We start from the raw sequence: 24,188 nt of genomic DNA, 5'->3' as shown, positions 1-24,188 counted from the left end.
TATAGCTGTAATTCCCAGAGAATACATAATCCAACTAGTGCTCTGAAACCATCTTCCCTGGGCCCTGCCTGCTTGGATCCTTATCAGGAAATAAGGGAAAATCTTAGTGTTTCTCATACTACCTTCATTCTTTCTATATTCTGCACATTATTTGCCTTGGCTGACAGGTGGAGCTTAATTTGAGCCTTTTGATTCTTTATTTTCTCCTTGTTACTGTCCAGTGTCTTTTCTAGCTCTGTAACTTTCTGCCGCAGTTCTCGGTTGGTCCGGGACACCTCCACTGATCTGAAGTTGGCTTCATCAAGGGCTTTCTTCAGCTATGGAATGCAATGAAAAATTAGAACGTTTTTACCTTCCATTCAGTAAGAGAAGCTTATGTTTAATTTTTTTCCCCCTACTTGTTATTCTCCTTAGGACTTTCTTTTAAAAAAGAGGGAAGTGAGATTATAATACTATGACTGTGGAGCAACAGACAGATTAAGAATATATGTTCAGAATTTGTTTTTTTTTTAATATTTCTGAGGTTTTTTTTTTTTTAAAGATTTATTTATTTATTTGTTTATACAAGCATTGGGTACAGTCAGAAGCATGGGAGAGTGACAGAATTCACCAGAGTCAGAGCAGGGAGCAGAGCAGGCAGAGGACAGAAGAACACTGCTGAGGGGAGCAGCGGGCGGCAGGAGAGGTCTGCGCGCCATGTGGGACCCTCCTCTGGTGGCCGGGGAGCAGCCGGGGATCGAACCAGCGCTGTAGAGGCTGCGGGCAGCTTCGCAACTCAGCGCTCAACCGCTGCGCCACCGGGGAGGCCCCAGCATTTGTTTTTTTAAGGCATGGCTTTGAAGTCATATAGAGCTATTTTCAAATCCTGGCTATGCAACTTACTAGTCAAATGAGATGGGATAATTAACTTCCCTAAACCACATCACTGGAAAGTATGTGTATAGAACTCACATAAGATAAAGAATGTAGTGCTCTCAGTAATTATTACCATGTTTTAGCCTTTCACTTATGTCACTTGAAACATCAGAAGTGAAAAATTATAGGGCAGCTTATATAAATACTTGTCAGTTATTGACTCATTGACTGTGTTTTTATGGTATTGCCTTGTATTTTCAGTGGGAAAACAGCATAGTGCTTACTTAAATAATTGTAGAACAAAGAGGCATCTGAGAGGAAGGTGAAGTCAAAATTATTTATACCCTTTCTCTTCCTGTCAGTGCTGATCTTTATTAATACCCACCTAACTTCTTGTTAGATATTCCACCATTACCTCAATCACAACTTTGTCTAAAACTGACTACCCCTGACAACTGTCACTTTGTTTTCCAATTTAAACCTTAAACCTGGAAAATAGTTGTGATGATTTTTGTTTTGTGACTGAGGAAATTGAGACTCAGAAGTTATTTGCATACATAGCAAATTAACACATTGCTAGTAAGAGGCATAAAACTCTTAAACACCTCCTGCCCTCAAGCCCACACCATTGTTATACTTCTTATTGAGATACTTATTAACTATTTCTGATGAAACGTTAACAAATTTCAGTATTTTGTTTCCACGGAATTTATTTTTTACCACATCTTTTGTATTTCTATAGTGATTTTCAATTTACAAAGTACTACAAAAATAATGACAGACCATCTACCCCTTACAAATCCTGGGATTATTTTAATTCCTCCATCCTTCTTGCTCATAATAACACCTTTATAGATTTTTCTAAAATGGTCTTTTGACTTAATTGTATCATCTAATGACCTAAAACTGTTCTAATTCCTGTTTATGCTTGCTATTCTCTACTGCTGTCAAATTAACCTTCCTAAAAGTATGCTTATATTATAGCACCCCTTCTCAGACACCTACAGTGCTCCACTTTTTCCTAACATATCACATCCATCATTCTGGTAATCAAGGTCATCTGCTCTGATAGAGGCAAATTCTTTTCATTTGCTCATTTATGTAACTAAGTTTTGTTATTTCTTTCACATAAAATACCCCAGCTTGCTGGTCTTAATCCTGTATTTTCTTTGCCCTTCCCTTCTTCTATTACCCAAGCAGCCTTAAAATAGTTTCTAGCTGTCCAAGAAAGATTCTGAGTTTTCTCTACTTTGTCACAATTAACAAGAGCATTTAGCAAACATTTCATGTGTTAAGTGAATTGATGGGACAAATGATTTGATATCTGTTAATCAGATGGTAATCTCCTTATTTCTCTGTCCTACTCAGTTATGTCTCCAATGGATGTGCTCTGATCAAAGCATTCCTTTGCTGGCCAGGTAATCATATATCAAACTTTTTTGGTGTGCCAAATTTACAAATAATGCAGAGATGGCTCAGTTGTATCTGTCCTGCTTGTCAAAGGGGAATTAGAAAAACCAAAGAACAACTAGTCATTCTCTGAAATCTGCTAGCTGGTTACATTCTCTTAAAAGACATTCTCCTACAGTTTTTTTGGTCCCTTGACTCCATACCTCAGTCACTTCCCGTTGTGCTGCTTTCTTCACAGCTTCTCTTTCAGTTTGAAACTGTTTTTTTAGACTTTCTATGCGTTCAGCATGCAATTCTGCTTCTATTTTGGATTCCTCAGCCATCTGTTCTCTATTTTGAAGATACAATAAATTACCTTTGGAGGTAAGAAAGATATGGAGGGCAATGTGCAACTATCTCAAAAGGTGTGTGATTTATAAACTAGAAACAGATCTGTTACAAGGTGAACCTTACTGTATTAATAGAAGGGAAAAACCAGTTAATATAAAGAAATGAAACCAAAAGAGTGGAACACATTCTCTTATAGTAACATGTTAACTAACTGAAAGGAATAAAGACCTATGTGCATAAGTTTTCATGAACTGTTATTACCTAAATCAAATTTACGCATACGCAGTTTTAGATAAAACCTTAGTGGCTTCTCCTGAACTCATGGATTTAACCTAAGCTCTGGTCAAAACTGCTTAGATGGAGTCTCCCATCTCAGTTACTGTTATGCCTTTTCCAAATCATGCTTTTAAAGGAAACAGCTGTTGGTAGCCTTGACAGAAAAATGAGGGTGTTCCTGCCAATCAGTATTCTTTAAAAATTGTTTTAACTTTATGTACAGAAGGTTGACACAGGATAAAGGAAGAGCTACAAAGGCCATCTAAATGAGCATACCTGGGTCACCTAGAATCTGCTGTTGCTCAGCTATGCATGGTTCTTAACATGCCTCTGCTGGGAGTACTAGCTCACAGTGAGAACTGTGTTCTCTGGTGTATGTGAGCAAGCCAGCTTACTGTCCTAGAGGCTCTTTCCTAAATTCAATGTGCTAATGTTGCCCTTACTTGAAGGTTTCCAAATTTTGTCTTTCAAGTTCTTTGTTTTCCAATTTCTCTTGAACATGATCAAGTTTTGTTTGCAGATGATGATTTGTCTGGAGAGCTTGCTCCAGACTCATAGCCAATTTCCTATTGTCTTCTCTAGCTACATCAAGAGCATTTTGTAGAGGCTCCATCTGAAAGAAAAAAGTGTTTTTAATTCCACTGTAACAGATGAAAGTAATTGATGATATTGCATGTTCACTTCTTACACTGTGTCAAGTGTTGTTAGAACAATAATTAGTGGGAAACAGGATGTAAGTTTCCTGAAATATTTGACTACTTAAAATAATGCGTAGGAGACTCTTAGAAGGCTATGCTTCATTGGTCACTGAGAACTTTGGAAAATAGAGCCAACTTAATTTATTGTAATTTAAAAAACTAGTTAGATTCTCCTTCCTAGAATATTCTGGTGTTATACCTTAAATGAGGTTTTTCTAGAAAAGTGTATAACAAACAGTTGTTAATCCTTATCTATGAAATATCCATGTGTTTTATGTATATGCATATCACATGGATTTCCTTGCAAGTGTATGTGTCCTTACTAATAGTGGGCTGACTAGCTACTTTAAAAAAAAAAAAAAAAGATTTATCCATTTATCTACACAAGCACTGGATACAGTCAGAGCGAGGAACACTGCTGGGGGGAGCGGAGGGAGGGGTCTGCGCTCTATGTGGGACCCTCGCCCGGCCGGGAATTGAACCCGGCCTGCGGGCAGCCTCGCAACCCAGAGCTCAACCGCTGAGCCACTGGGGAGGCCCCTCTAGCTACTTCTCTCTAAGTGAAGTTCTAAGCCCTTACAACACCTGCAGTCACTTGAATTAAATGAAAGGAACGTAGACCATATAATTGTGTTCCTGGTTTGCCAATAAGTGATTAATAGGCCCAATGTCCCAAACTCACACTTGAATGAAAAGAAAACTTGTTTTGCTTCATTTTTCAAAACAGTGATAGTACAATAAACCAAATATCAACATTTTCATCTATAAAACTGGCTTCTACCTCACTACTGTGCTGGGAATCCACAACAAGCATTCTGGCCTGCCACTGGTCCACTTCTGCTTCTAGTTTCTGCACTCTCTGTTGATTCAGAGCCCTAAAAATGGCAAGCACATAGAAAGAATGACTATGTGGATCTGAGAATTATTTGCTAACAACTAGTAGTCTTAGCTCCAGGTTAAAAAACTAACGTTCTTGAGATTAAAAACCTGTCCCATCTATGACTCAGTTTAATACATTTGGCTATCAATGAAAACTAATGACTAACTTATGGGCTTGCAATTTTATAATCTATATCACTAATAAGTAAAGAAGTCTTGACTATTTTGTATCCATCTTTGTATAATATAGGTATCCTCCTGGCCTACTGTAAAAGAATATTTACTGTCACTATCAAACAACAAAATTGGTATTATGTACTGTACATATGTATACAATTCTGTTTTTAAAAAATTTGATTACAGATCTGATCACATTATTGGTGAGGCTGCTAATATGACCTATTGATTCCCACAAAACCTAACTTTAGTAATAAGCTCGCTTTTCTGTGACAGCCTCACTTATTTTCCAATTCCGCCTGTTAACATTTAATACCATGAGCTCTACTTTCAAATGCTCCTTAGACTCTAGTGTATTTAATACTACTTTTGTATGCAATTGCTACTTGCCAGTTTTCTCTGTTTCTGTATTTCCTCCTTAAAAAAAAATTGGCAATAAGGTCATTGTCCAAAGTAGGGACAAATTTTGATACAAAGGTTGTAAGCACAGGGTTATTTACAATAGCAGTACAAATACAATTCTGATTAATAGCAGGTAAACAGGAAAGTAACACATGGCATATCTGTGCAATAAGAGCTCAAATTGCCAATTAATTATTATAGTTGATAATTATAATATATTATTATAGTTGATATTTAGCTATGCTAAATAAGGGAGTTTTGTAGTTAAGATTAGGCTTTAAACTCATACCTTAGGTATGCCTATAATAGCAGGGTTAAATCCTACCTGTTGTGAACATGAGCAAATTACTCAGGATGAGAAAGTGTTTTGATATTAAGGCACTGAACAGACTGACAAATTCATCAAATGTTATTCTGCAGGTTATAGAAGTCTACTTTTATATAATTAAAAAATTCTTATACAAAATATGTTACCTCTATATGGACTGGCCTGCTGTTGAGATTTCTGCTTGTAAATACAACAGCTATCTAGAATTTTATTGTGGATGGTGAGCTTTATTTTTAATACCATTCCAAACATTTGAGATAATGTATAAAAAAAAGTAACTTGTTCTCCCATAACATACAGAAGCAATATGGCACCAATATATACATTATATTTTAGAGGTCTTATTAAATTCAAACCATTTGTTCATTAACCTAAAAGGACGACTTTCTTATATTAAAAAAAATGGCTAGAAGTAGTTCTCAGAATGACTCATCTCCAATTATTAATATAGAAATAATTGGACCAATTAATTCAAATCAAAGTGGGCACTTAACTTCAATTATCTTGATAATTACTATTCTGTAGACCCAAGGGCAGGTTTAAATGATGTTGGAAATAGCAAGGGTAAATATATAATTGCTAGAATGCATGCTCCTTCACATCACTACAAAATACAGGAATTTTTGGAAATCTTATAATACCACATTTTCCCCTAACTTGCTAGTTCTTTAAACACCATTTTCTCAGTGACATCTTTTCCTTTCTGCATACTGCTTCCTACTACAAAGTAGCAGAAAAAAAAATACAAGTAATCTCAGGTACCTTTCTTTCTTGAGGCCTGCAATCTCTGAATCCCTCCGCCCAAGCTCTATTTGCACTTTTTCCAAGGCTCCTTGCATTTTACTGTGAGAAGCCAGCACATTCTCCAACATAATTGTAACTTTGCAATTGTCTTCTTTGGCCTCTGCCAATTGACGCTGAAAATTTCCCACCTAATAGAAAATAAGAATCCATTCTGGTTATTATCTTGTTGAGTACCATTACTCCTGAAGAGTATGGAAGCCAGATCATGGTAGAATGCTCAGAAAAATAAAGTATATTTTGCTTCTTAAATTACTGTGACTTTGAGAAAATGAAAGCTAGGCCTCAGATCCTATGAATAAAACACTGCTTCCTAACTATGGTCATGTCACAGCATTTATAGTAACTGGAGATTTTGGAATCAACAATTTCTTGGGCCTAGAGGTGATTCTAGGCTGACCTCCTCTGACCTTGCTCTGTTATGATGGGGGCAGGAAAGGGGAACATATCTGAAATCAGAATTTATCTGAAGAAAAAGTCCTTATGAAGATGTGTAAGCTCCTGAAGAATGATGTAACTCACTGCTCTCTTTAGAAGGCAAAATCTTAGTACCTGCTTGTCAAGTAGTTTGGGATATGATGTCTCTTCCCACTAAGCATACACGCTATTAAGTAAAAAGCATTTAGCGTTTTAACATGAAATCATAGCAGTTATCACATCAGTAGGAGGATAGTATTATCTAGGTCAGATGTGTTTTAAAAGGAAAAAATTAAAATTTGATTAAGACAGGAAGTTAAAAAAATATCAGTCGGAAGTTTTTCTAAAATTGTCTTTAGGGAGGGAAACCCTCCTCTGACCCATCCTCATTCTTTCCTGCTGAAAGTAAGGGAAATGAAGAAATATGCCTTGTGAAAGATTTCATAAGCACCTCATCTCAGTAACAGACTTTCAGAAAGTATTGATGCCTTGCCTTCTTGCTCTCCCTGTCCTCCAAAGCCTCCAGGTCCTCTTTCAACTTTTGGCTTTCTTTCAGGGCTGCATCTCGACACTTCACTGTTTGTGAGAGCGCCTCTTCATTCTTTTCAAGAATGGATTTCACCTTAGAAAAAAAGAAATAAGTGACTTTCCAAAACACAGTAAATAAACAGTAATTTAGAAAAAAACTTAAAATGTTTAAATATGGTGATCCACTATTAGAAATAAAATCTAGCTTTTTTAGTTATTCTATATGAATACTTTTCTCATTCATTTTATATTTCATTGTTTTCCTCTAAGGGATTTTTGAGAATTTTTAATAATATTCTGGAGATAAGATTTTTGTCAGATATATGATTTGCAAGTATTTTCTCCCAGACTGTAGCTTATCTCTTAAACTGTTAATTTATCAAATTGGATCAAATCTAAGAAATCTTTGTATATAATCTAAGATCACATGTATTTCTGAAGTTTTAGTTTTAACCATTTTGAATTAATATTTTATATGGTCTATGGCATAGCTCAAAGGGTTTTGTTTGGTTTTCTGTGTAGATATCTAATTGTTCCAGCATTACTTGTTTAAAAGACCATCCTTTATTTTCTCTTTTGCTGAAAATGAAATGTTCAAAAAGGGAAAAGTGAAATATCTCAGCCAACTCATTGATTCATCTTAGAGATATTCTAAGCATGTCAAGTGAATGCATATACATACAGTAATCCCCACTTATTTGTAGAGGATAGGTTCTAGAATCCTAATGTTTGAAATCAGATAGTAGTGAACCCTATCTATATATGCTGTTTTTCCTTCTACATACATACATACATATGATAAAGTTTGATTTTAAATTAGGCACAGTAAGATATTAACAGTATTGTTACAACAATTATACTATAAAGAGTTATGTGAAATAGTTACATGAATGAATTTGCTTTCAAATTATCTTATTGTACACAGTATTTTTGGGTCCCAGTTGATATGGGTAACTGAAACTGCAGAAAGCAAAACTACAGATAATGAGGACTTTGTGTCCAAAAAGGGTACAGGGATAAAGACAACAAATAGTAATACGGGTTTTCTGAACCTTGATTGTTTTAACTTACTTTTATATTTAGATATATATTTTTAAGCATTATTAGAAACTATCCATTTCTAATATAATTTTTTAAGCCACTCTTATTGATGGTTGCTGCTAGTCTTTTGCTACTAATAAAGAACACTTCAGTAAGTATGTCATATGTACAAGTTAGTATATCTGTAGGAAAAGTCCTGAAAGTACAATTATGGGGTGAAATTATACCATTTTACACTCCCAATAGCAACAAAGGCCTTTCTTCCCATATTTCTCACATTATTACACTTCCTTAATACTTTTAACCTGTAACATTTGAAATACTTGAAATTTTGGGTTACCTTGGTGGCCTATGGGTTAAGTTTCCATGCTACCTCTGAAGGCCCACCACTGACAGCCTGAGTTTGATACCCGGCCAGGGAGCTAACCCACATAGCTCAACAGACCTTTCCTGTCTCGCCCGCTGCTCCCCTCAGCAATTTCAGAATATTTCAGAGTATCTCCCTGTTCTGTTCCCCACTCTGTCCCTGGTGAATGCTGGCACCTCTGGCCTGCACTCAGTTCTATGCAAAAATAGATAAAATCTGAAAAAAAAAAAAAATACTTGAAATTTTCTAAAAATCCAAGAATAGTACAAAGGCAACCAAATTAAATTTCTGAAAACCTACTGGAATTTTTTCCAGAAAAGTACACACTGTTTTAAAATAAACTACTACAGAACTTGACAAAAAGTGTTTAAAGAACAGTGTACTCTAGACAATCTAGTAACTTCTACTTTTGAATAGCAAGCAAAGATGGATGTTCTAAGTTTTCTTTCTGGTTTCTAATAATGTATATCTATTTTAAAATCAGGCTTTATCCAAACAATTTACCAATCAAGGTAGATATTTTGAATTTAAACTAGAGCCTTATCAAATCAAAATCAGATTTACATGCTCTCAATGATTATTGTCAAAACTGATGATATATCCATGTACACTATCCGTTTTTCCTATTTGTGAAGAAAAATTTTCCTTCTTACTCATGCATCCAAACATCATTTTTCTGAATTCTTACACTTTTCCTCATTGTATAAATAAAATGTCCTTAAAATTTTATTTGTGGTCTCACTTACCGAATCCCGTTTAAGATTTGGTGGATCATTTATTAATGGTCTTGAGGCAAGAATGTCTATTTTACCTTCTAGTCTTCCCTCCATGGTTTTAATAGCATTCAAAAGAGTCTTTAGAGATATTCTAGAGTCTCCTATCTCCTGAGACGATTTCATTGAAGGCAAAGTAGGTGCAAAGGTCACACGTCTTGTAGAGTTTGGGATAACACTGGGCAAACCAACTGATGTTCTTTCCTTTACATTGTTTACATGGGGTCTCCAGCTTTCAAGGAATTTTGAAGATGCAGGCCTCTCAGGAGATTTCCTTTTTCTTGGAGGCATCACCAATTAAAAACAATAAAATCAACTAAACCTAGACTTATTTTTCAACGAGTGCCCCCTTCCTAGAAGAAACACAATGTCTAAATGAAGCCACAATAGAAACTATTTGAAAATGTGTTCCTTTGTTTTCAGAATAAAGAAATCACACTGAAGTATGTCCTAGTGAATAAAACAGACCTTAATCCAAACTCCCTATAGGAGAGGGTATCTAATAAGGCCTCCGTTTACCAACTTTGTGACCTCATCACTCATCAGTATAGTCAGGTGGTTAGAACCCAAACAGTAATCCACCTGAAAACACATTCCAGTTCCTTGGTTACCAGGGATTACATATACAAATGTTGTAGATACAAAAGTTACATATGTTAAATTGATAGTTGGAGATTTTTTTTAAATCACTGAATCATTTTGTTTGGGTAACACACTCCTGGATTATTTTCTTCCCTAAATATCTTAGTGGTCTAACTTTATTCATTTGTTAAAATGCTTACGTGACCTACAAAAGGGTCTTGGCTTCAATAGTCAACATGTTGACAGGTAAGCACCTTCACCACTACTAATACTTTTTCAAGTTAGCTGCCAGTTGTGGATTTATATCTGTCTAAAGTTTTTTTTTTAGATTGATTTTTATTTCTGCATACAAGAACTGGGGTGTAGGCCAGAGGTGCAGGGTGTGAAAAGATTCACCAGAGATAGAGTAGGGAGCAGAACAGGCAGATCTACTGAAATACACTGCTGAGAGAAGCAGGGGGCAAGACAGGAGAGGTTTGCTGTGCCATGTGGATTAGCTCCCTGGCCAGGGTTCAAACTCATGCCAAAGTGGCTGGTGATAGATTGACAGCCCTGAGACTTTAACCCCTGTGCCACCAGCAAGGCACACATCTGTTTAAAGTTTTAAGGCACAAATTAAAAACCACTTCCTCTAATGTAAGCATTTCATGATATTTTCATTCACTGATACTTCCTGTGAATGCTCACAATACAATCTATTTTGTTTGTGCAAGTTAACTTTTTCATTCTATTTGAGTACACTCCTAAGTGTCCAGAGTATAAATAGGTTGAATGTCCCAATTCTGCTTCAGGAATCTTTTATGAATTCTTCTATGGTTTAGCAGAACCTAGTACATAATGGGGTTTAAAAATGTTTGTTGAATTGAGTCAAATGACAGAATATCTCTTTCTGGGACTGTATGGAAGGCATCAATTTCAAAAGTAACAATCTGTTTCAGCTATTAATCTCACCTGAGCATATTTGCCCTCTAGAGTCTTATTTAACTTGCGTAGATGATCATTCTGTGAATTAGTTTCTGTAAAAGAGTGTAGTTGTTCTTCTAGCTGTTTAACTTTTATCTAGGGGGGAAAGAAAAATAAGCATTATTAATGAGATACATTTATATACTTCAAAAGAAAATGCATATTTTGCAAAAAGTCAGAATTATTAAAACGTGTATAAAGCAATCCCAAGTTTTTCTAATCACTCAAAGAATGCAATTTCAATTCATATAAAAGTAGACAATAGCCATTTACATATACTGAGGTAACTAATTTGGTTTCTATTGCCTATGGAAATTCCAAATTGACATGGCTTATGAATGCAACTGATACTTTGTGAGTAAAGTATTTTGACTTTAAGGGGATTATGATAACTAACCTTCAAAAAGGCACCTACATCCCTATGTTTATAGCAGCACTATCTGAGCACTATTTGCAATGGGTAAGCTATGGAAACAACTCAAATGCCCAAAAATAGATGACTGGATCAAGAAGATGTGGTACATATACACAATGGAATATTACTCAGCAATCAAAAAAGATAAACTCATGCCATTTGTAGCAACATGGATGGACCTGGAGGGGATCTTGTTCAGTGAAATAAGCCAGATAGAAAAAGAAAACTACCAGATGGTCTCCGTCATAGCAGGAATTTAGAAAACCTAAATAAGGGACCAGGAAAAAGACCAATTATAATAAAGCAAAATCAACAGCAACTATAAACCAGAGACACACTAGGCGCGGTGGGGAGGGGAGGAAGGATTATGGTCAAAATAAGGGGGGGTAGGAATTGTATGGGGACTATAAGCAAGATGAAAATGCATACATTGTATCAAAATGAAAAATGATGTAAAAAACCTTTTTGAGTATGGATAATTAGAATTGTCAGTATGTAAGAAGGAACCTTAGAGTCTTGTGTTTTACTGACAGAATTATAAAACTTTAATGTTGTCTGAATTATATTTTAAAATTAATTTGTAAAGATGACTACTCACATTTTTCTCTTGAAAGGAAATTATCTGGGAGAATAAAAATCATTAATATATACTCACAAATCTCCAAAGTTTTCCATATTTCTTCCTCTGAATCCCAACACACTCAAACAAATCAGCAACAAACATTACTTAAATCTATCCTTGAACCTGGAAAAATTTCATCCAAAATCAAGTTTACCCTCTCTTAGTATCTTCTCTTGATCCATACTTCTGGAGGGCATTCTCTTCTGGATGTAGCTACTGGACATTTTGAGGAACTACAAATTTGTGTGTGTGTGTGTGTGTGTATTTGGAAAGGCAAAGTAAAAATTTTACATTTTGTCTCAGGAATATCTCTTTTTCCATTAGATTGGTCTTTCTCATCTTTTGCTCTTTTTTGCTATATAGTACAAAACATGTGCTGTGCTCCCCACCCCATTTAAAGTTCCCAATAAAGAAAAGTATTGATTCAACAACTATTCTCATTTTAAACAAACTGCTGTTAACCTACAGAACCCATGAAAAATGGACTGATTTAACTCTGAAGACTTGAAATTTGCCTTGCTTCAAGTACATCAAAATATCCTTCTTTCACAATATTTCTCAGGTAATTTATCCTATCCTCAGCTTTTGGTTACTTAATAAATGCCCTGAAATTTGTGAGATGGCATGTTCTATGAAGAACTTTCATTTTTGTATGTTGCTTATTTGGTATAATTTCTAATTCAGGACATTCAAAATGAGAAAGAACACAAACAAAAATCCTGCTGCCTCTCAGACGTCTGGTGCTTGTACGATCATTTAACTCCAGTCAGCTTCCATAGTTAGCATCTAGTTTCTGGATTACGAGTGATTTAGATCATATCCTCATACTGTTTCGAATAATCTTAATATAAATGTGTACATGTATATTTTTATATATAAAACTAAAATACATAACACTATAACTGTTTTTATGTAATTTTTAAAATTCATATGGCAAATTTAAAATAAAGCAGGACATATTTTATCTCCATTGTAGTTTAAAATGAACTTCAGATTTAAAACAACCTGAATTGCCAAAGCTATGCATTTTAATTAAAAGTATGAAAATACACTCTAGAAATAGGTTATTTCAGTGTAACATCTTTTTAAAACTCTTACCTAATATTCACAGAATGGAATACTGTGCAAGAGTTCAAACCAAAGAACTACAATGATGAAGAACATGAATGAATCTCACAATTATAAAGCTGAATGAAAGAAACAAGACACACAAAAATATCTATTTCATTATTATATGAAGCTCAAATACAGGTAAAATTAATCTGGGGTGTTAGGAGTCAGGATGGTAATTACCCTTTTTAGGGGATCTGATTAGAAAAAGCTATATGGTGGTTCTGAGTGCTGATCACATAGTAGGCAGCTTTGCTTTGTGAAAATTCATTAGGCTATGTACTTTTCTGTATATGTGTTACAGTTCAACAAAAAGTTTACTAAATCAAAGGAAACAAAACAAAATCCTTACCTAATAGTTCTAAACTCACAAATGCATTCACTTATTAGGGCTAGGTAGCAAATACAATATTGAAGCCAATTGGTATAAAAGTGATAGGGCCAGTGGTAGACAGGAGTGAGTCTAAGCATTCAGAATGCAATTTGCAGCACCATGGATGGAGCTGGAAGGGATCATGCTCAGCGAAATAAGCCAGGAAGAAAAAGAAAAATAGCGGATGGTCTCACTCATAGCAGGAATTTAGAAAACCTAAATAAGGGACCAGGAACTAATTGCAATAAAGTAAAAATCAAAATCAACAAGCAACTATAGACCAGAGACACACTACAGTGGGGGGTGGGGGGAGGAGAAGAGGGATTGGGGTCAGAAGAGGGGGGTGGGAATTGTATGGGGAATATAACCAAAATGAAAATGCATACATTATGCAAAAATGAAAAATGATGTAAGAATTAAAACTATTGGAAATCTTTTATATACTGTAATATCCCATCTATTCTATCTCAATTAAAAAAAGCAAAAACATTACCAATACAGTTGAAATCCTCTACAACAAAGAAACTTCTTTACACCATCCTAAAATTAATCAAATAATGAATTTGCTATTTATTATGCCCATTCCTTTTAATAATTATACTATCAATGTATCCCTAAACAGTAGACAGTGTTATTATGATATTCATCTACATTAACACATGTAACTATCTACCCCCACATATACTGCTTTTTGAATTGGTATAACTAGTTTTAGGAGAATTTTGACAAACTAGAAAAATTCAAAATTTGTACATTCTACACCCCAGTAATTCTCCTAAAAATTATAATTAACCTACAGAATCTTTTGCATTTCTCTACACAGACATATACAAGAATTCACCATGTCAGCATTGTTTGTAAGCAACTGAAAACTCTAAATATCCATTAACAGAAGAATATATGGTGGCAGATTTTTATGTAACAGAACGCCATATATCCCTGAAAATAATTTCAAACCACATTTGAATGTTGTATAAGTTTCTCAGAGTCTACTTAAACACCTAAAACCCAGTAAATGTATCATTCATTTAGTCAATCCTGAAATGCATTTTTTATCTAATGATTCATATGTTTTTTAATCAGTTAAATCCATTTGAGAGAGAACAAAGCAGAATATTGTTTTCATCATGTTTAGCATGTAGCTCCTCCTTTAAATTCTCCTGCAAGAGTAGTATGTTATAAGCATTTTCCATCAGTGCAATATGCAATTGAAGACTTGACATAAAAACACCAGTGAATTGATAATTTCCATTTTCAAAGACTATCAAAAAATCTTATAGGAATATAGCAGAAAAAAGACATACAGTTTCTTTAAGATTATAAGGACTATGTAACCACAGTAATATCAGATTAATAAATTTTGAAATGTATTTCCTTTGCAGCTAAAATTTGAATTTAAGTCTGCTATGAGCATTTGGGATTTTTCTTATGTACTTAAAATAATTTTCCTTGGGAAGTTAAAAGGCCAAAATCATGATCATAGCATCTATGGGGTCATTATTTTCACAAAAGAGAAAGTTCTGTACCTATGATAATTCCTCTAACCAATCTGTAATGTTGACTATCTTTCTCAGCAAGAAGCAGACAGGTGTGCTTATCTCCCTTATTTTACAGGTGAGAGGAAATTCAAGAAAATTAAGACTTGCAGAAGGTTACAAAGTATAGATTATTACACTTAAATGATACATTAAATGAAATATTCATTAAAGCACACCAATATCAATAGTAGTCATATAGCTTTATCTTTTTAGTGAAAACCATGCTTGTAAAACAGTATGTTGATCAGCCATCCTTCAGTCTGTCATTTTGACTTCTGGTCTTAGCTCCTCTGCTCAAGAGGCACATAGGGGTAGCAGATGAGATTAACACTGAAGTGTTTGACAAGTCTCTAGTGAGAATACTTATCAAATCAATTCTATAGCTGCCCAGCCTAACTGGTCCTCAGCTATGATTGTACATTGTGACCATCTGGGAGCTTAAAAATGTTAAAGCCTAGGACTTACTCCCAGATTTTGATTTAATTGCTCTGGCGTACAAGTCTTAGCATGGGGACCTCTCCCCCATCTTTTCTTATGCAAAATTTTAATATACAGGGGGAAAAAACAGTAATTGTATTGTTAATGGTGGAATCCACATTCTACCTTTTTTTTTTTTTATGCTTACCACTTATTTATCCATTCTGTCATTTCCATATTCATCTACTAGGCTATTCTTTCTTTTTTAAAATGACTCATTTCAAAGTAAATGGCAGAACTCATACTTCTCAGCATGAGAAGTTTTAAAATTTCCCCAGGTGATTCTGCTGTTTAACCAAGAACCACTAATTTAGATTTCAATGTTTCTACTGAGTTGGCTCAAGGAAGGGCTAGCCGATTCAATAGTAGATCTCCTATTCTGTGGGTATTGTAGGGCCAAAACCCACAGATGGCAAAAAAATAGTGTTGTCCCATTCACTCAAGTCTGTTCTATTGCCTCAGAGTCCCAATTTCCAAGGTTATTTAAGAATGTCATACAAATTCAGCATTAAAAAAACATAAGCTTTTTATATTCTCAATGAATGACAATGCACAAAATAACTGTAATAAAGCTTAAAATGGGCTTGAACTTTGCAATTTTAGCTTTTAGTGTAAGTATGTGAATGGAAATCACCTGGATTTTAACAAGGCAACAAACTTAGGGAGATTCAAAGACTTGTTCAAAGCTACAGAATCAGTAAATGACCAGGCTATGTTTTCTCAACATCCAGAGAGATTTAGCTTGACATCTGGTACTAAAAAATAAAATAAAAATAAGAAAATCTCATACCTGGAGTTGTCCCTTTTCATAGGCCAGTTTATTTTTACTTTCAGTGATTTTTCCCAAGACCTTATCGACCTGTTGTTGGGCAAGCTAAGAAAGCAAATACCATTATTGGTATCTCTAGATACAGTATGGCATAATCATTTTTCTTTTTTTAAACAGGTGTATACCCTTACCATTTCCATAGTAATATATTTGTTTGTGGTGCTTCTTAGTCTTTCCCTAGATAGCTGACTATAGTGCTAATGATAAAAACTGCTAATAAACAAATGCCTGCCTTAAGGCTCTCAGTTTGCTGTTCTTTGTTCTACTTTTGTTTTATCAGTAATTATAGTTACAACTATCCCACATTTGGGTTGGATTGCATCAACAGTTTAAGAAAAATGAAAATGGGAGCTGCAAATGACCACAACCACTCGGTCTTTAGGAGACACTTCTGCTACCATACTAAATAGTCAATAAAAAAATAAAGACTAAACAAATGTATTTCTGAGACTGATCATTCAACATATTATCTAGGACATCATCAAAGGCTCTATGTTACATGAAAATACATATTTTCATCACTCAGCCATTAATAATGAGCTTTTTTTTCCTCCATGTCTTTTTACTCAAACTGTCAGAAGAAATAAATACAAACTATAGTTTTCTTAGATTAAGTTCTGGACCTTATTGTTATTTCAGGAACAATGTTCCTGAAAATAGTAATTAAATGGAAATTTTCATTCTCCGTAATCAATCTATGAAATGTTGCTGTTTTCCATGTCAAAATCATGTTTATAAATCAACTCAGGGGATAATATGTACATAACAAATATGACTGAGACCATAAGTCCTTAATCACTCACGCAATCCAGTTGCATCGTAGATTATTAGCAGTAAATCTTGAGTTCAAAAGTCTTATGTTGGTACCCTATATTGATATAATTCACTATTCGGGCTTACATTTGCTTAATTTGCAAATAACAGAGCAGGAGGACTTTTACGCATTTCAGTCCAAAGAATTTAGACTTTTATGTCCAACTCTAGGGAAATCAGTAAAGAAGAAACCATATTTATAGGGGTATTAATTTACATGAGCTATTCCTCATTATCACCATTTTAATCATTGTGTTATCACTTGTGGTAGCACTTTATGTCAATATTGTGAATCCACACTTGTTTCCAAATAAAAGCAAAAAAACTAGATTATTATAACATATAACTTTTTTATCTTCTGTTGAAAATATTTTCAAAATAGCATGTATTGTTTAAGAGGGTACTCTAGTTTAGAGAATTGTTTTCTCCTTGGTAGTTGCCATGACAAGAAGACCATTTTAGACATTCTAGGCTAAATAAAATTATATGAAAAAGCCATAAAGAGTGATGAGTCCTTGTATACCATATACTCTAAAATTATGCACTTTCACTATGAAAGTTATACCAGATATTAGGTATCAGTGGGCATTTGTGTTTTTAAATCATGTGTTGCTATTAAAGCAAAGAAAAAAAATTTTTTTAAGTTTTCAGACCAATGAAGTATTAGTTTTAAAATAACCTAAGGAAATGTAGTTGCTATCAATAAATAGAAGACTAATAATATGTTACAAAATTAATCATCAATTTTCTGTCTGCAACACACATAATCCTCCTTAACAATAGCTGTTTTATTTTGGAAACTGTGATGTAAAGTCATTCCACAAATGCAACACCATAATTTGGAATTATATTTTGACAAGTCTTCAGCAAAAAAAGCTGCAAGGATGGCTAATAATGCTACAAAATAAGCTACACCATAACAAAATAACTATTTAAAATTCAGTTTCAAGTTCTATAAATCATTGTGTCTCAATGTGCTCTGAAGTGTAGGCATAATATACAAAACACCAGGAGCTAGGTTTAACCTAAAATATGCCAGCTACAATAAGTACTAAACACTCCAAAACAACTTTGCTTGCCTTCTTGAAAGGTGAAAAGGTTGTCTGGGGAATAACTTTGATGTTCTGATATCTTAAATGGTAGTTAGGAATTTTAAAGGTATCTTTTCCTCAAAATTCTGTTTTAGTCAAAGGTGTAAAGAGATCCTAATAATATTTTATATGTGTTTTAAAAACAATTTTTCCCTTTTTGCTATCAAAGAGAATGCTACTGTAAGGGTAACTGAAAACTATCCAAGAAAAATCAAAATGTGGTATTTGACACAAGTTGCTTAAACAAATTTATGACAAAAAGCAGTTTTTCCAAATGTTAGGTAGATAAGACAGTGATGTAAATCACAATTTTCAGATTACTTAAATAGACCCTGTACTTAAAGAAGTGATGGACAAGAAAATAGAGACCACTCATGAGAGAATATTAGCAGATTTGGAATTGTGAAAAGCAGAACCGAGATTAACTTTTACTTTAAAAATCTTGGTAATATACTATAAATATTATTAATATGGAGAGAAAAACAGAAACTGGGGAATTACCTGAGAAACAGCATATGAAATAAACAACAACAAGCTATCACACCTTGGAAAAGCAAGTAGCAAACAGGATTATCTAAGATATGGAAAGTAAGCTGCTAAAGCTCAGTAGTAAGACACAGGATTTCTAAAATTATTTTAAAAATCCACATAAGCTGTTAAAGTTACTAAAAGCTATTAGAACACAGAAGGTATTGGCATCTTGGTAAAGCTATTTACCAAGTTGGAAGCAGGGATTTATTCTAAATATTTATCAATAGTGTGACTGGGCCCCCACAGATGGAATTAACTCAGACATCTGCATTGGTGTATAATGACTAAATGTCATCCTGGTTTAAAGAACTACATTTAATCCATTGTTTCATTTCAAGTTAACATTCTAATTGTGTAGGAAGTTATTTCTGTTTAATTCTACTATTTAAAATGCTTAAAACTTGTAAATGGGAAGGAGAGTCATTTAACTAGATATCAGGATAAGAAACCTCCACATGTTTGGATCTTTTTGCACTATGCTTCTCTGCATGCCTGCCTGTGGTGAAGAACTTAAACTGTACATTAAAAGTTAAAATGGGAAACATAAATCTAAAATTATTAAATCTGAGAAAAAGAATTTTATACATGGATACTATACTGTATGTTAGTCCTGTGATGGCACTTTACACAAAATACGACATTTAATCCTCTTATCTTGGCAAGAAAAACATGACTGTTCTAGTCATTGTTTCTTCAACATCTATTATGCGTTAGTCACTGTGCTAGGCTATAACTACTGCTTTTGCATTAGAAGAGAGAAGGAAGATGCATGAATAGGTCAATTTATAGCAGATGCAGTAATTATTCTAATAAAAGTAATGCACAGTAGTGATGGGAATCCCACACTTAAGGGTGATCTCCTTAGTATTGAAGTCCATAAACATTAAGGACCTGCCATGTCGTTAGTGCATGGGGCCAAGGGTTGAAATCAGGACTATGTGAGTTCAAATTTGTGGAGTGGCATCCCCAATACAAACTCACATGTATCTCAAAAACTAAAAACAATGAAAGTTATACTAGGAGGTAGTAACTTCTAGTGTTGAGAATTTCAAATTTTAACTTCAATGTACAAAAATTCATTGCCTGCATTGAATGGCAACAGTTTAACTATATTGCTAAGAATTTCTTTTTTAATTCTGAAATACCAACTTCATTCCTCAGACTCATATGGCCAGTTGACAAACTTCCAAGAATGCTTGATCACAGAAGATTCTATATGGAGGCATGGAACTGCAACCCAGAATTAAGATGTGGATTATCACTGGAAAATGTTAAAGAGGTGTATGGTCAACAGGCAAGAATCAATATTGACAATTCACTGGCAAGATCTGTTAAAGTTACTTAAACAGCAAGGTCACAGGTCTGTTCACTGACAGTGCAGACATGAAAAAAATCAGAAAGACTGAGATGCGTTCTTCCAGAAAGACCAAGATCAAATTGAGCAGAGAAGCAAGGACATGGATATACTTTAGTCTTATGGGAGGGAAGGTTGGTCTGAGAACTAGGAGTCAGAGTTAACGCATCTTGTCACTCCAATAGGAAAGTGAAAGCTCTTTAAAGAGTTCAGATAGGAAGAATTCACTTTCTTATAGTTATTCATCAAAATCAACAAAAAACTGTGAACCAGAGACACTTTTTGGGGGGTGGGGGGTGGGAGAGGAAGGATGGGGGTCAGAATGGGGGGGGGTGCAAATGTATGGGGAATATAAAAATATTTATTATTTATAAATAAATAAATAAATAAAAAGAATTCAATAAATGTTAGCTATCTGCTACATGTTCTACATGTATTAATCTTCAAACAACCCCTTAATAATAATATATCCATATATTTTCAGATTATGAAACTGAGGCACAGAGATGTTAAGGATCACAACCAAAGTCATAGTCAAAATGGAATTCTAAAAGTGTGACCCTAAAGCCCTGAAAATACGAGAGAATTTAGATTTACTTTGTAAATTTTAATAGGGAGGTAATGAGCAGTTTATGACAGATTGAGAATTTAGCTCAGATTAAGATAAACTCACATTAGGGGCGTCTATGCAACTTACAAAGATAATTTGTATGTTATAAAAGCGGTAACATTTCTTCTTGAGTATTCAAAAAGCATACAGGCAGCACATTAGCTACTTAAAAGAATGATTATCTCTTTAAATCCCCTTTACTTGGGATGTTCTAAGAATTCTACCATTTACTTGTAAAGCATTGACTTTGTCCAATGCCTTTTAGAATTCAAACATTTTACTGATTCCCTAATAGAGGGAAGTGTCACAGGAAAAAAAAACACAAGGTTCTTCCTCACAATTTATGGAAGAGGAAATATTTTTAAAAATTGGAAATATTTGTGCTTTTCAACATTACAGTTCATCTGTGTAAGCAAATGTTAAATAGCTACCTTAAATATTTATTTTTTTAATACAGTGCTCACTATTAGAATAATCCTTTATTATTTGAATACTGTAGGAATTTATGCCATATATAGCCAGTTATTCAGTATTTGTGATAATTATTAAATAAAACTCATCTCCTGACTTCTGATTTTTTTAACTCATTAATCATTAAATCATACTTTAGACTGACCTTTTATACCCACCCCATGGTAATCAGAAGTGATTTGCTGAAGTTCTAGAGAAGCCATTTGATCTGCCAGTTGCTTATTCTTTTCCTCTACAGTCTGCAAGTTGTGGGTTAATGTATTTATGTCTACCTTTGAAACAAAGAGAAAAGAAATCTATGCTCGTTTCAAAAATACCTTATAAAAATGACCTTTATAACTAAAATAGAAGGTGGGAATATGTTTCCCTGTCCTTTAAATTTATATCACATTTACTGTCTGATACCTCTATGATGACTTTAAAATTGTTTGTTTCAGCTTTTCTACTTGTCTTCAGCAAGAGGGTTATTTCAAATTTCATAGTTCACATTTACTAGAAGTGGAATTATTTGGTACTTGCTACTTATGTAAACACTAAATAATTCAAGCTGATGAATTTAGATATAAAAATCATGTACAGGGCCTCTCCTGGTGGCGCAGCAGTTGAGTGCTGGACTGCAAAGCTGTGCGCAGCCTTTGTAGCGCCGGTTCGATCCCCAGCCGCCTGCGAGGGTCCCACATGGCGCGACAGACCTTTCCTGCTACGCCTGCTACTGCTCCCCTCAGCAGTTTATTTCATCGGTCTGCCTGTTCTGTTCCCCGCTCTGGCTCTGGTGAATTCTCTCACCCTCTCGCACTTCTGACTGTACCCAGTGCTTGTATAAATAAATAAATAAATCTTAAAAAATAAATAAATAAGAATCATTTACAAAGTATTAGCAGAGTAAATCCATCATATATTAAAAGGATAACAAATTAAAACTAACTGGAGTTTTTCCCAGTAATATAACTTTCATCTAATATGCAAAGTCAATAGGTATAAATCACCCCATCAACAAACTACAGCAAAAGACCCCTATGATCACATCAGTAGATTAAAAAAAAGACATTTCACAAAATTCAACAATGATTCATAATAAAAACTCAGCAAGCTAGAAACAAAAGAGAATCAGCTCTATCTAATAAAGTGCATATATTAAAAACCTACAATTAATAACAATCTTAATGGTGAAAGACTCAATCTTTTTCCCCTATGATTGGAAAAAAGACAAGGATATCTGCTTTATCATTCCTATTCAACATCACATAATTGGTACAATAAGGCAAGAAAATGTAATTAAAGACATACAGATTGGTAAGGGAAAAATAAAATTGTCTCTATTCAGAATATACATGATAATCTATATAAGAAAGCCCAAAAATCTACAAAAGAGATATTAAGATAAGTGAGAATAGTAAGGTTGAAGTGTACATTGTCAAATCAATTGTATTTACAGATATATGTGTGCAACAAATAATTGGAAACAGACATTTCTTAAAAAAAAAAAATACCAAAACCCATGAAATAGATGAATTTCCAGAAAGACCTAAACACTGAAATGGACTTAAAAGCAGAAAATCTGAAGATATCTATACTAAGTAAATTGAAACAATAATTTAAAAAACTAAAAACTTCCCCCCCAAACGAAAACCCACAACTACATATTCACTGTTGAATTCAACAAAACATTTAAAGAATTAACATCAATCTCTCACAAACCCTTCCCAAAAACAGAAAAGGAGGTAACACACGAAAAATCATTTTCAGGGATCACTACTACCTTGATAACAAAACCAAAAAAGGATATCATGAGAAAACAACTACAGAACGACTCAAAATGGAAGAATATACACATATGTTACATCTGAACCTTATGGCAATCAGAGAACCAAAACTTGTAGTAAAAATACATACAAAAATCTAAACATACCACTAAAGAAAGCCATGAAATCCAAGAAAGAAGGAACAGAGAATTTCGGAAACCACCAGAAAAATAATGAGCAAAACAGTAATACATTCTTACCAATTATCACCTTAACAGCAATCTGACTAAATTCACCAGTCAAAGAAGAATGGCCAAAAAACAAGACCCAAATATATATTGCCACAAGAGACTCATTTCAGGGGTAAAGAGACACATAAGTTAAAAGGGATAGAAATAAGGTTTACAGAATAGGAATCTCTGTCTTTGCGTCCGGCACCACTGAGACTGCTTGGAACTGGGAAAGGGCTGCCCCCACAGACAAGGTGAGCTGAAGGCCTCCACAAGCCAGGACCTGCCTGGCAGGGAGTCAGAGCCCAGAGGGGGATCCAGTGATTTGAAGCCCAGCTGGCAATCCAGCTACCCCACCTCCAGGGCAGTCTGTGGGACCTCAAGACACACCTTTGGAATTAAATACAGAAGGAGGAGATATTCTGTGACAGCAACCATTAACATATTCATAGTACCACTGCCCTCCTGGACTTCTGGCATAACAGTATTTGACTTGATTGGACCAACAGTTTCTGACATCCCAGAAAGAGCACACCAAAAAGATGCCGGCCAGTACCAGCAACACAGTGTCCCAACACATAGGACAAATTAGAAAATAAGCATCAGGGTGAAGAAAAACTACAAGCAACCAAGCAAGTCCTCAGGGAAGACACACCACAAAATGAAAATCACCCACCAGAATGCAACAACAGTGACTTGGAAGAACTGAGCCTTCCAGAAAGAGAATTTAAAATTGCCATGATTAAAAAACTGACAGAAGTCATTAAGGAAAACAATGATAAGGGAAAAAAAAATCAATGATCAGAAGAATGAAATTGAGTCCCTAAAGAGGGAAGTGAAAGAAATGCAGGAGATCAAAGGATTAATGGAGGAGCTAAAGACCTCTGGAAAAGCAGTGAAAGCAGAATAGATGAAATGGAAGAACGAATAAGTACTCTCGAAGACAAAGAAATAAAAAGAACCAAAACAGAAAAGGAAAGAGAAGAATGAAGGAAAAAGAATGAAGAAAGACTTTAGGAACTATCTGACTCCATGAGGAAAGGAAATATAAGAGTTATAGGAATCCCAGGAGAGGAGAGAGACATAGGAACAGAGAAAATATTCAAGGAAATAATTGAAGAGAACTTCCCAAACATGAAGGAGCTGAAAATACAC

General features: G+C 34.5%; 1 protein-coding gene across 1 annotated transcript in view; it reads right to left on the bottom strand.

The window, feature by feature from the left end:
• Nucleotides 1-24,188, bottom strand: part of CCDC150 (coiled-coil domain containing 150) — a gene marked incomplete at both ends in the record, with an annotated part of 66,893 nt that overhangs the window by 13,977 nt on the left and 28,728 nt on the right. The window contains 10 exons of the mRNA XM_084228741.1: nucleotides 123-317; nucleotides 2,469-2,595; nucleotides 3,315-3,484; nucleotides 4,351-4,444; nucleotides 6,118-6,287; nucleotides 7,067-7,195; nucleotides 9,256-9,393; nucleotides 10,816-10,923; nucleotides 16,153-16,236; nucleotides 21,220-21,333. Coding sequence (XP_084084867.1) covers nucleotides 123-317; nucleotides 2,469-2,595; nucleotides 3,315-3,484; nucleotides 4,351-4,444; nucleotides 6,118-6,287; nucleotides 7,067-7,195; nucleotides 9,256-9,393; nucleotides 10,816-10,923; nucleotides 16,153-16,236; nucleotides 21,220-21,333 — 1,329 coding nt within the window. The remainder of the gene's footprint in view (nucleotides 1-122; nucleotides 318-2,468; nucleotides 2,596-3,314; nucleotides 3,485-4,350; nucleotides 4,445-6,117; nucleotides 6,288-7,066; nucleotides 7,196-9,255; nucleotides 9,394-10,815; nucleotides 10,924-16,152; nucleotides 16,237-21,219; nucleotides 21,334-24,188) is intronic.

This window comes from Talpa europaea, assembly GCF_964194135.1.
Source record: "Talpa europaea genome assembly, chromosome: 1".
Lineage (NCBI taxonomy): Eukaryota > Metazoa > Chordata > Mammalia > Eulipotyphla > Talpidae > Talpa > Talpa europaea.
The sequence above is the reverse complement of the archived record's forward strand: the minus strand, read 5'-3'. Positions and strand labels throughout refer to the sequence as shown.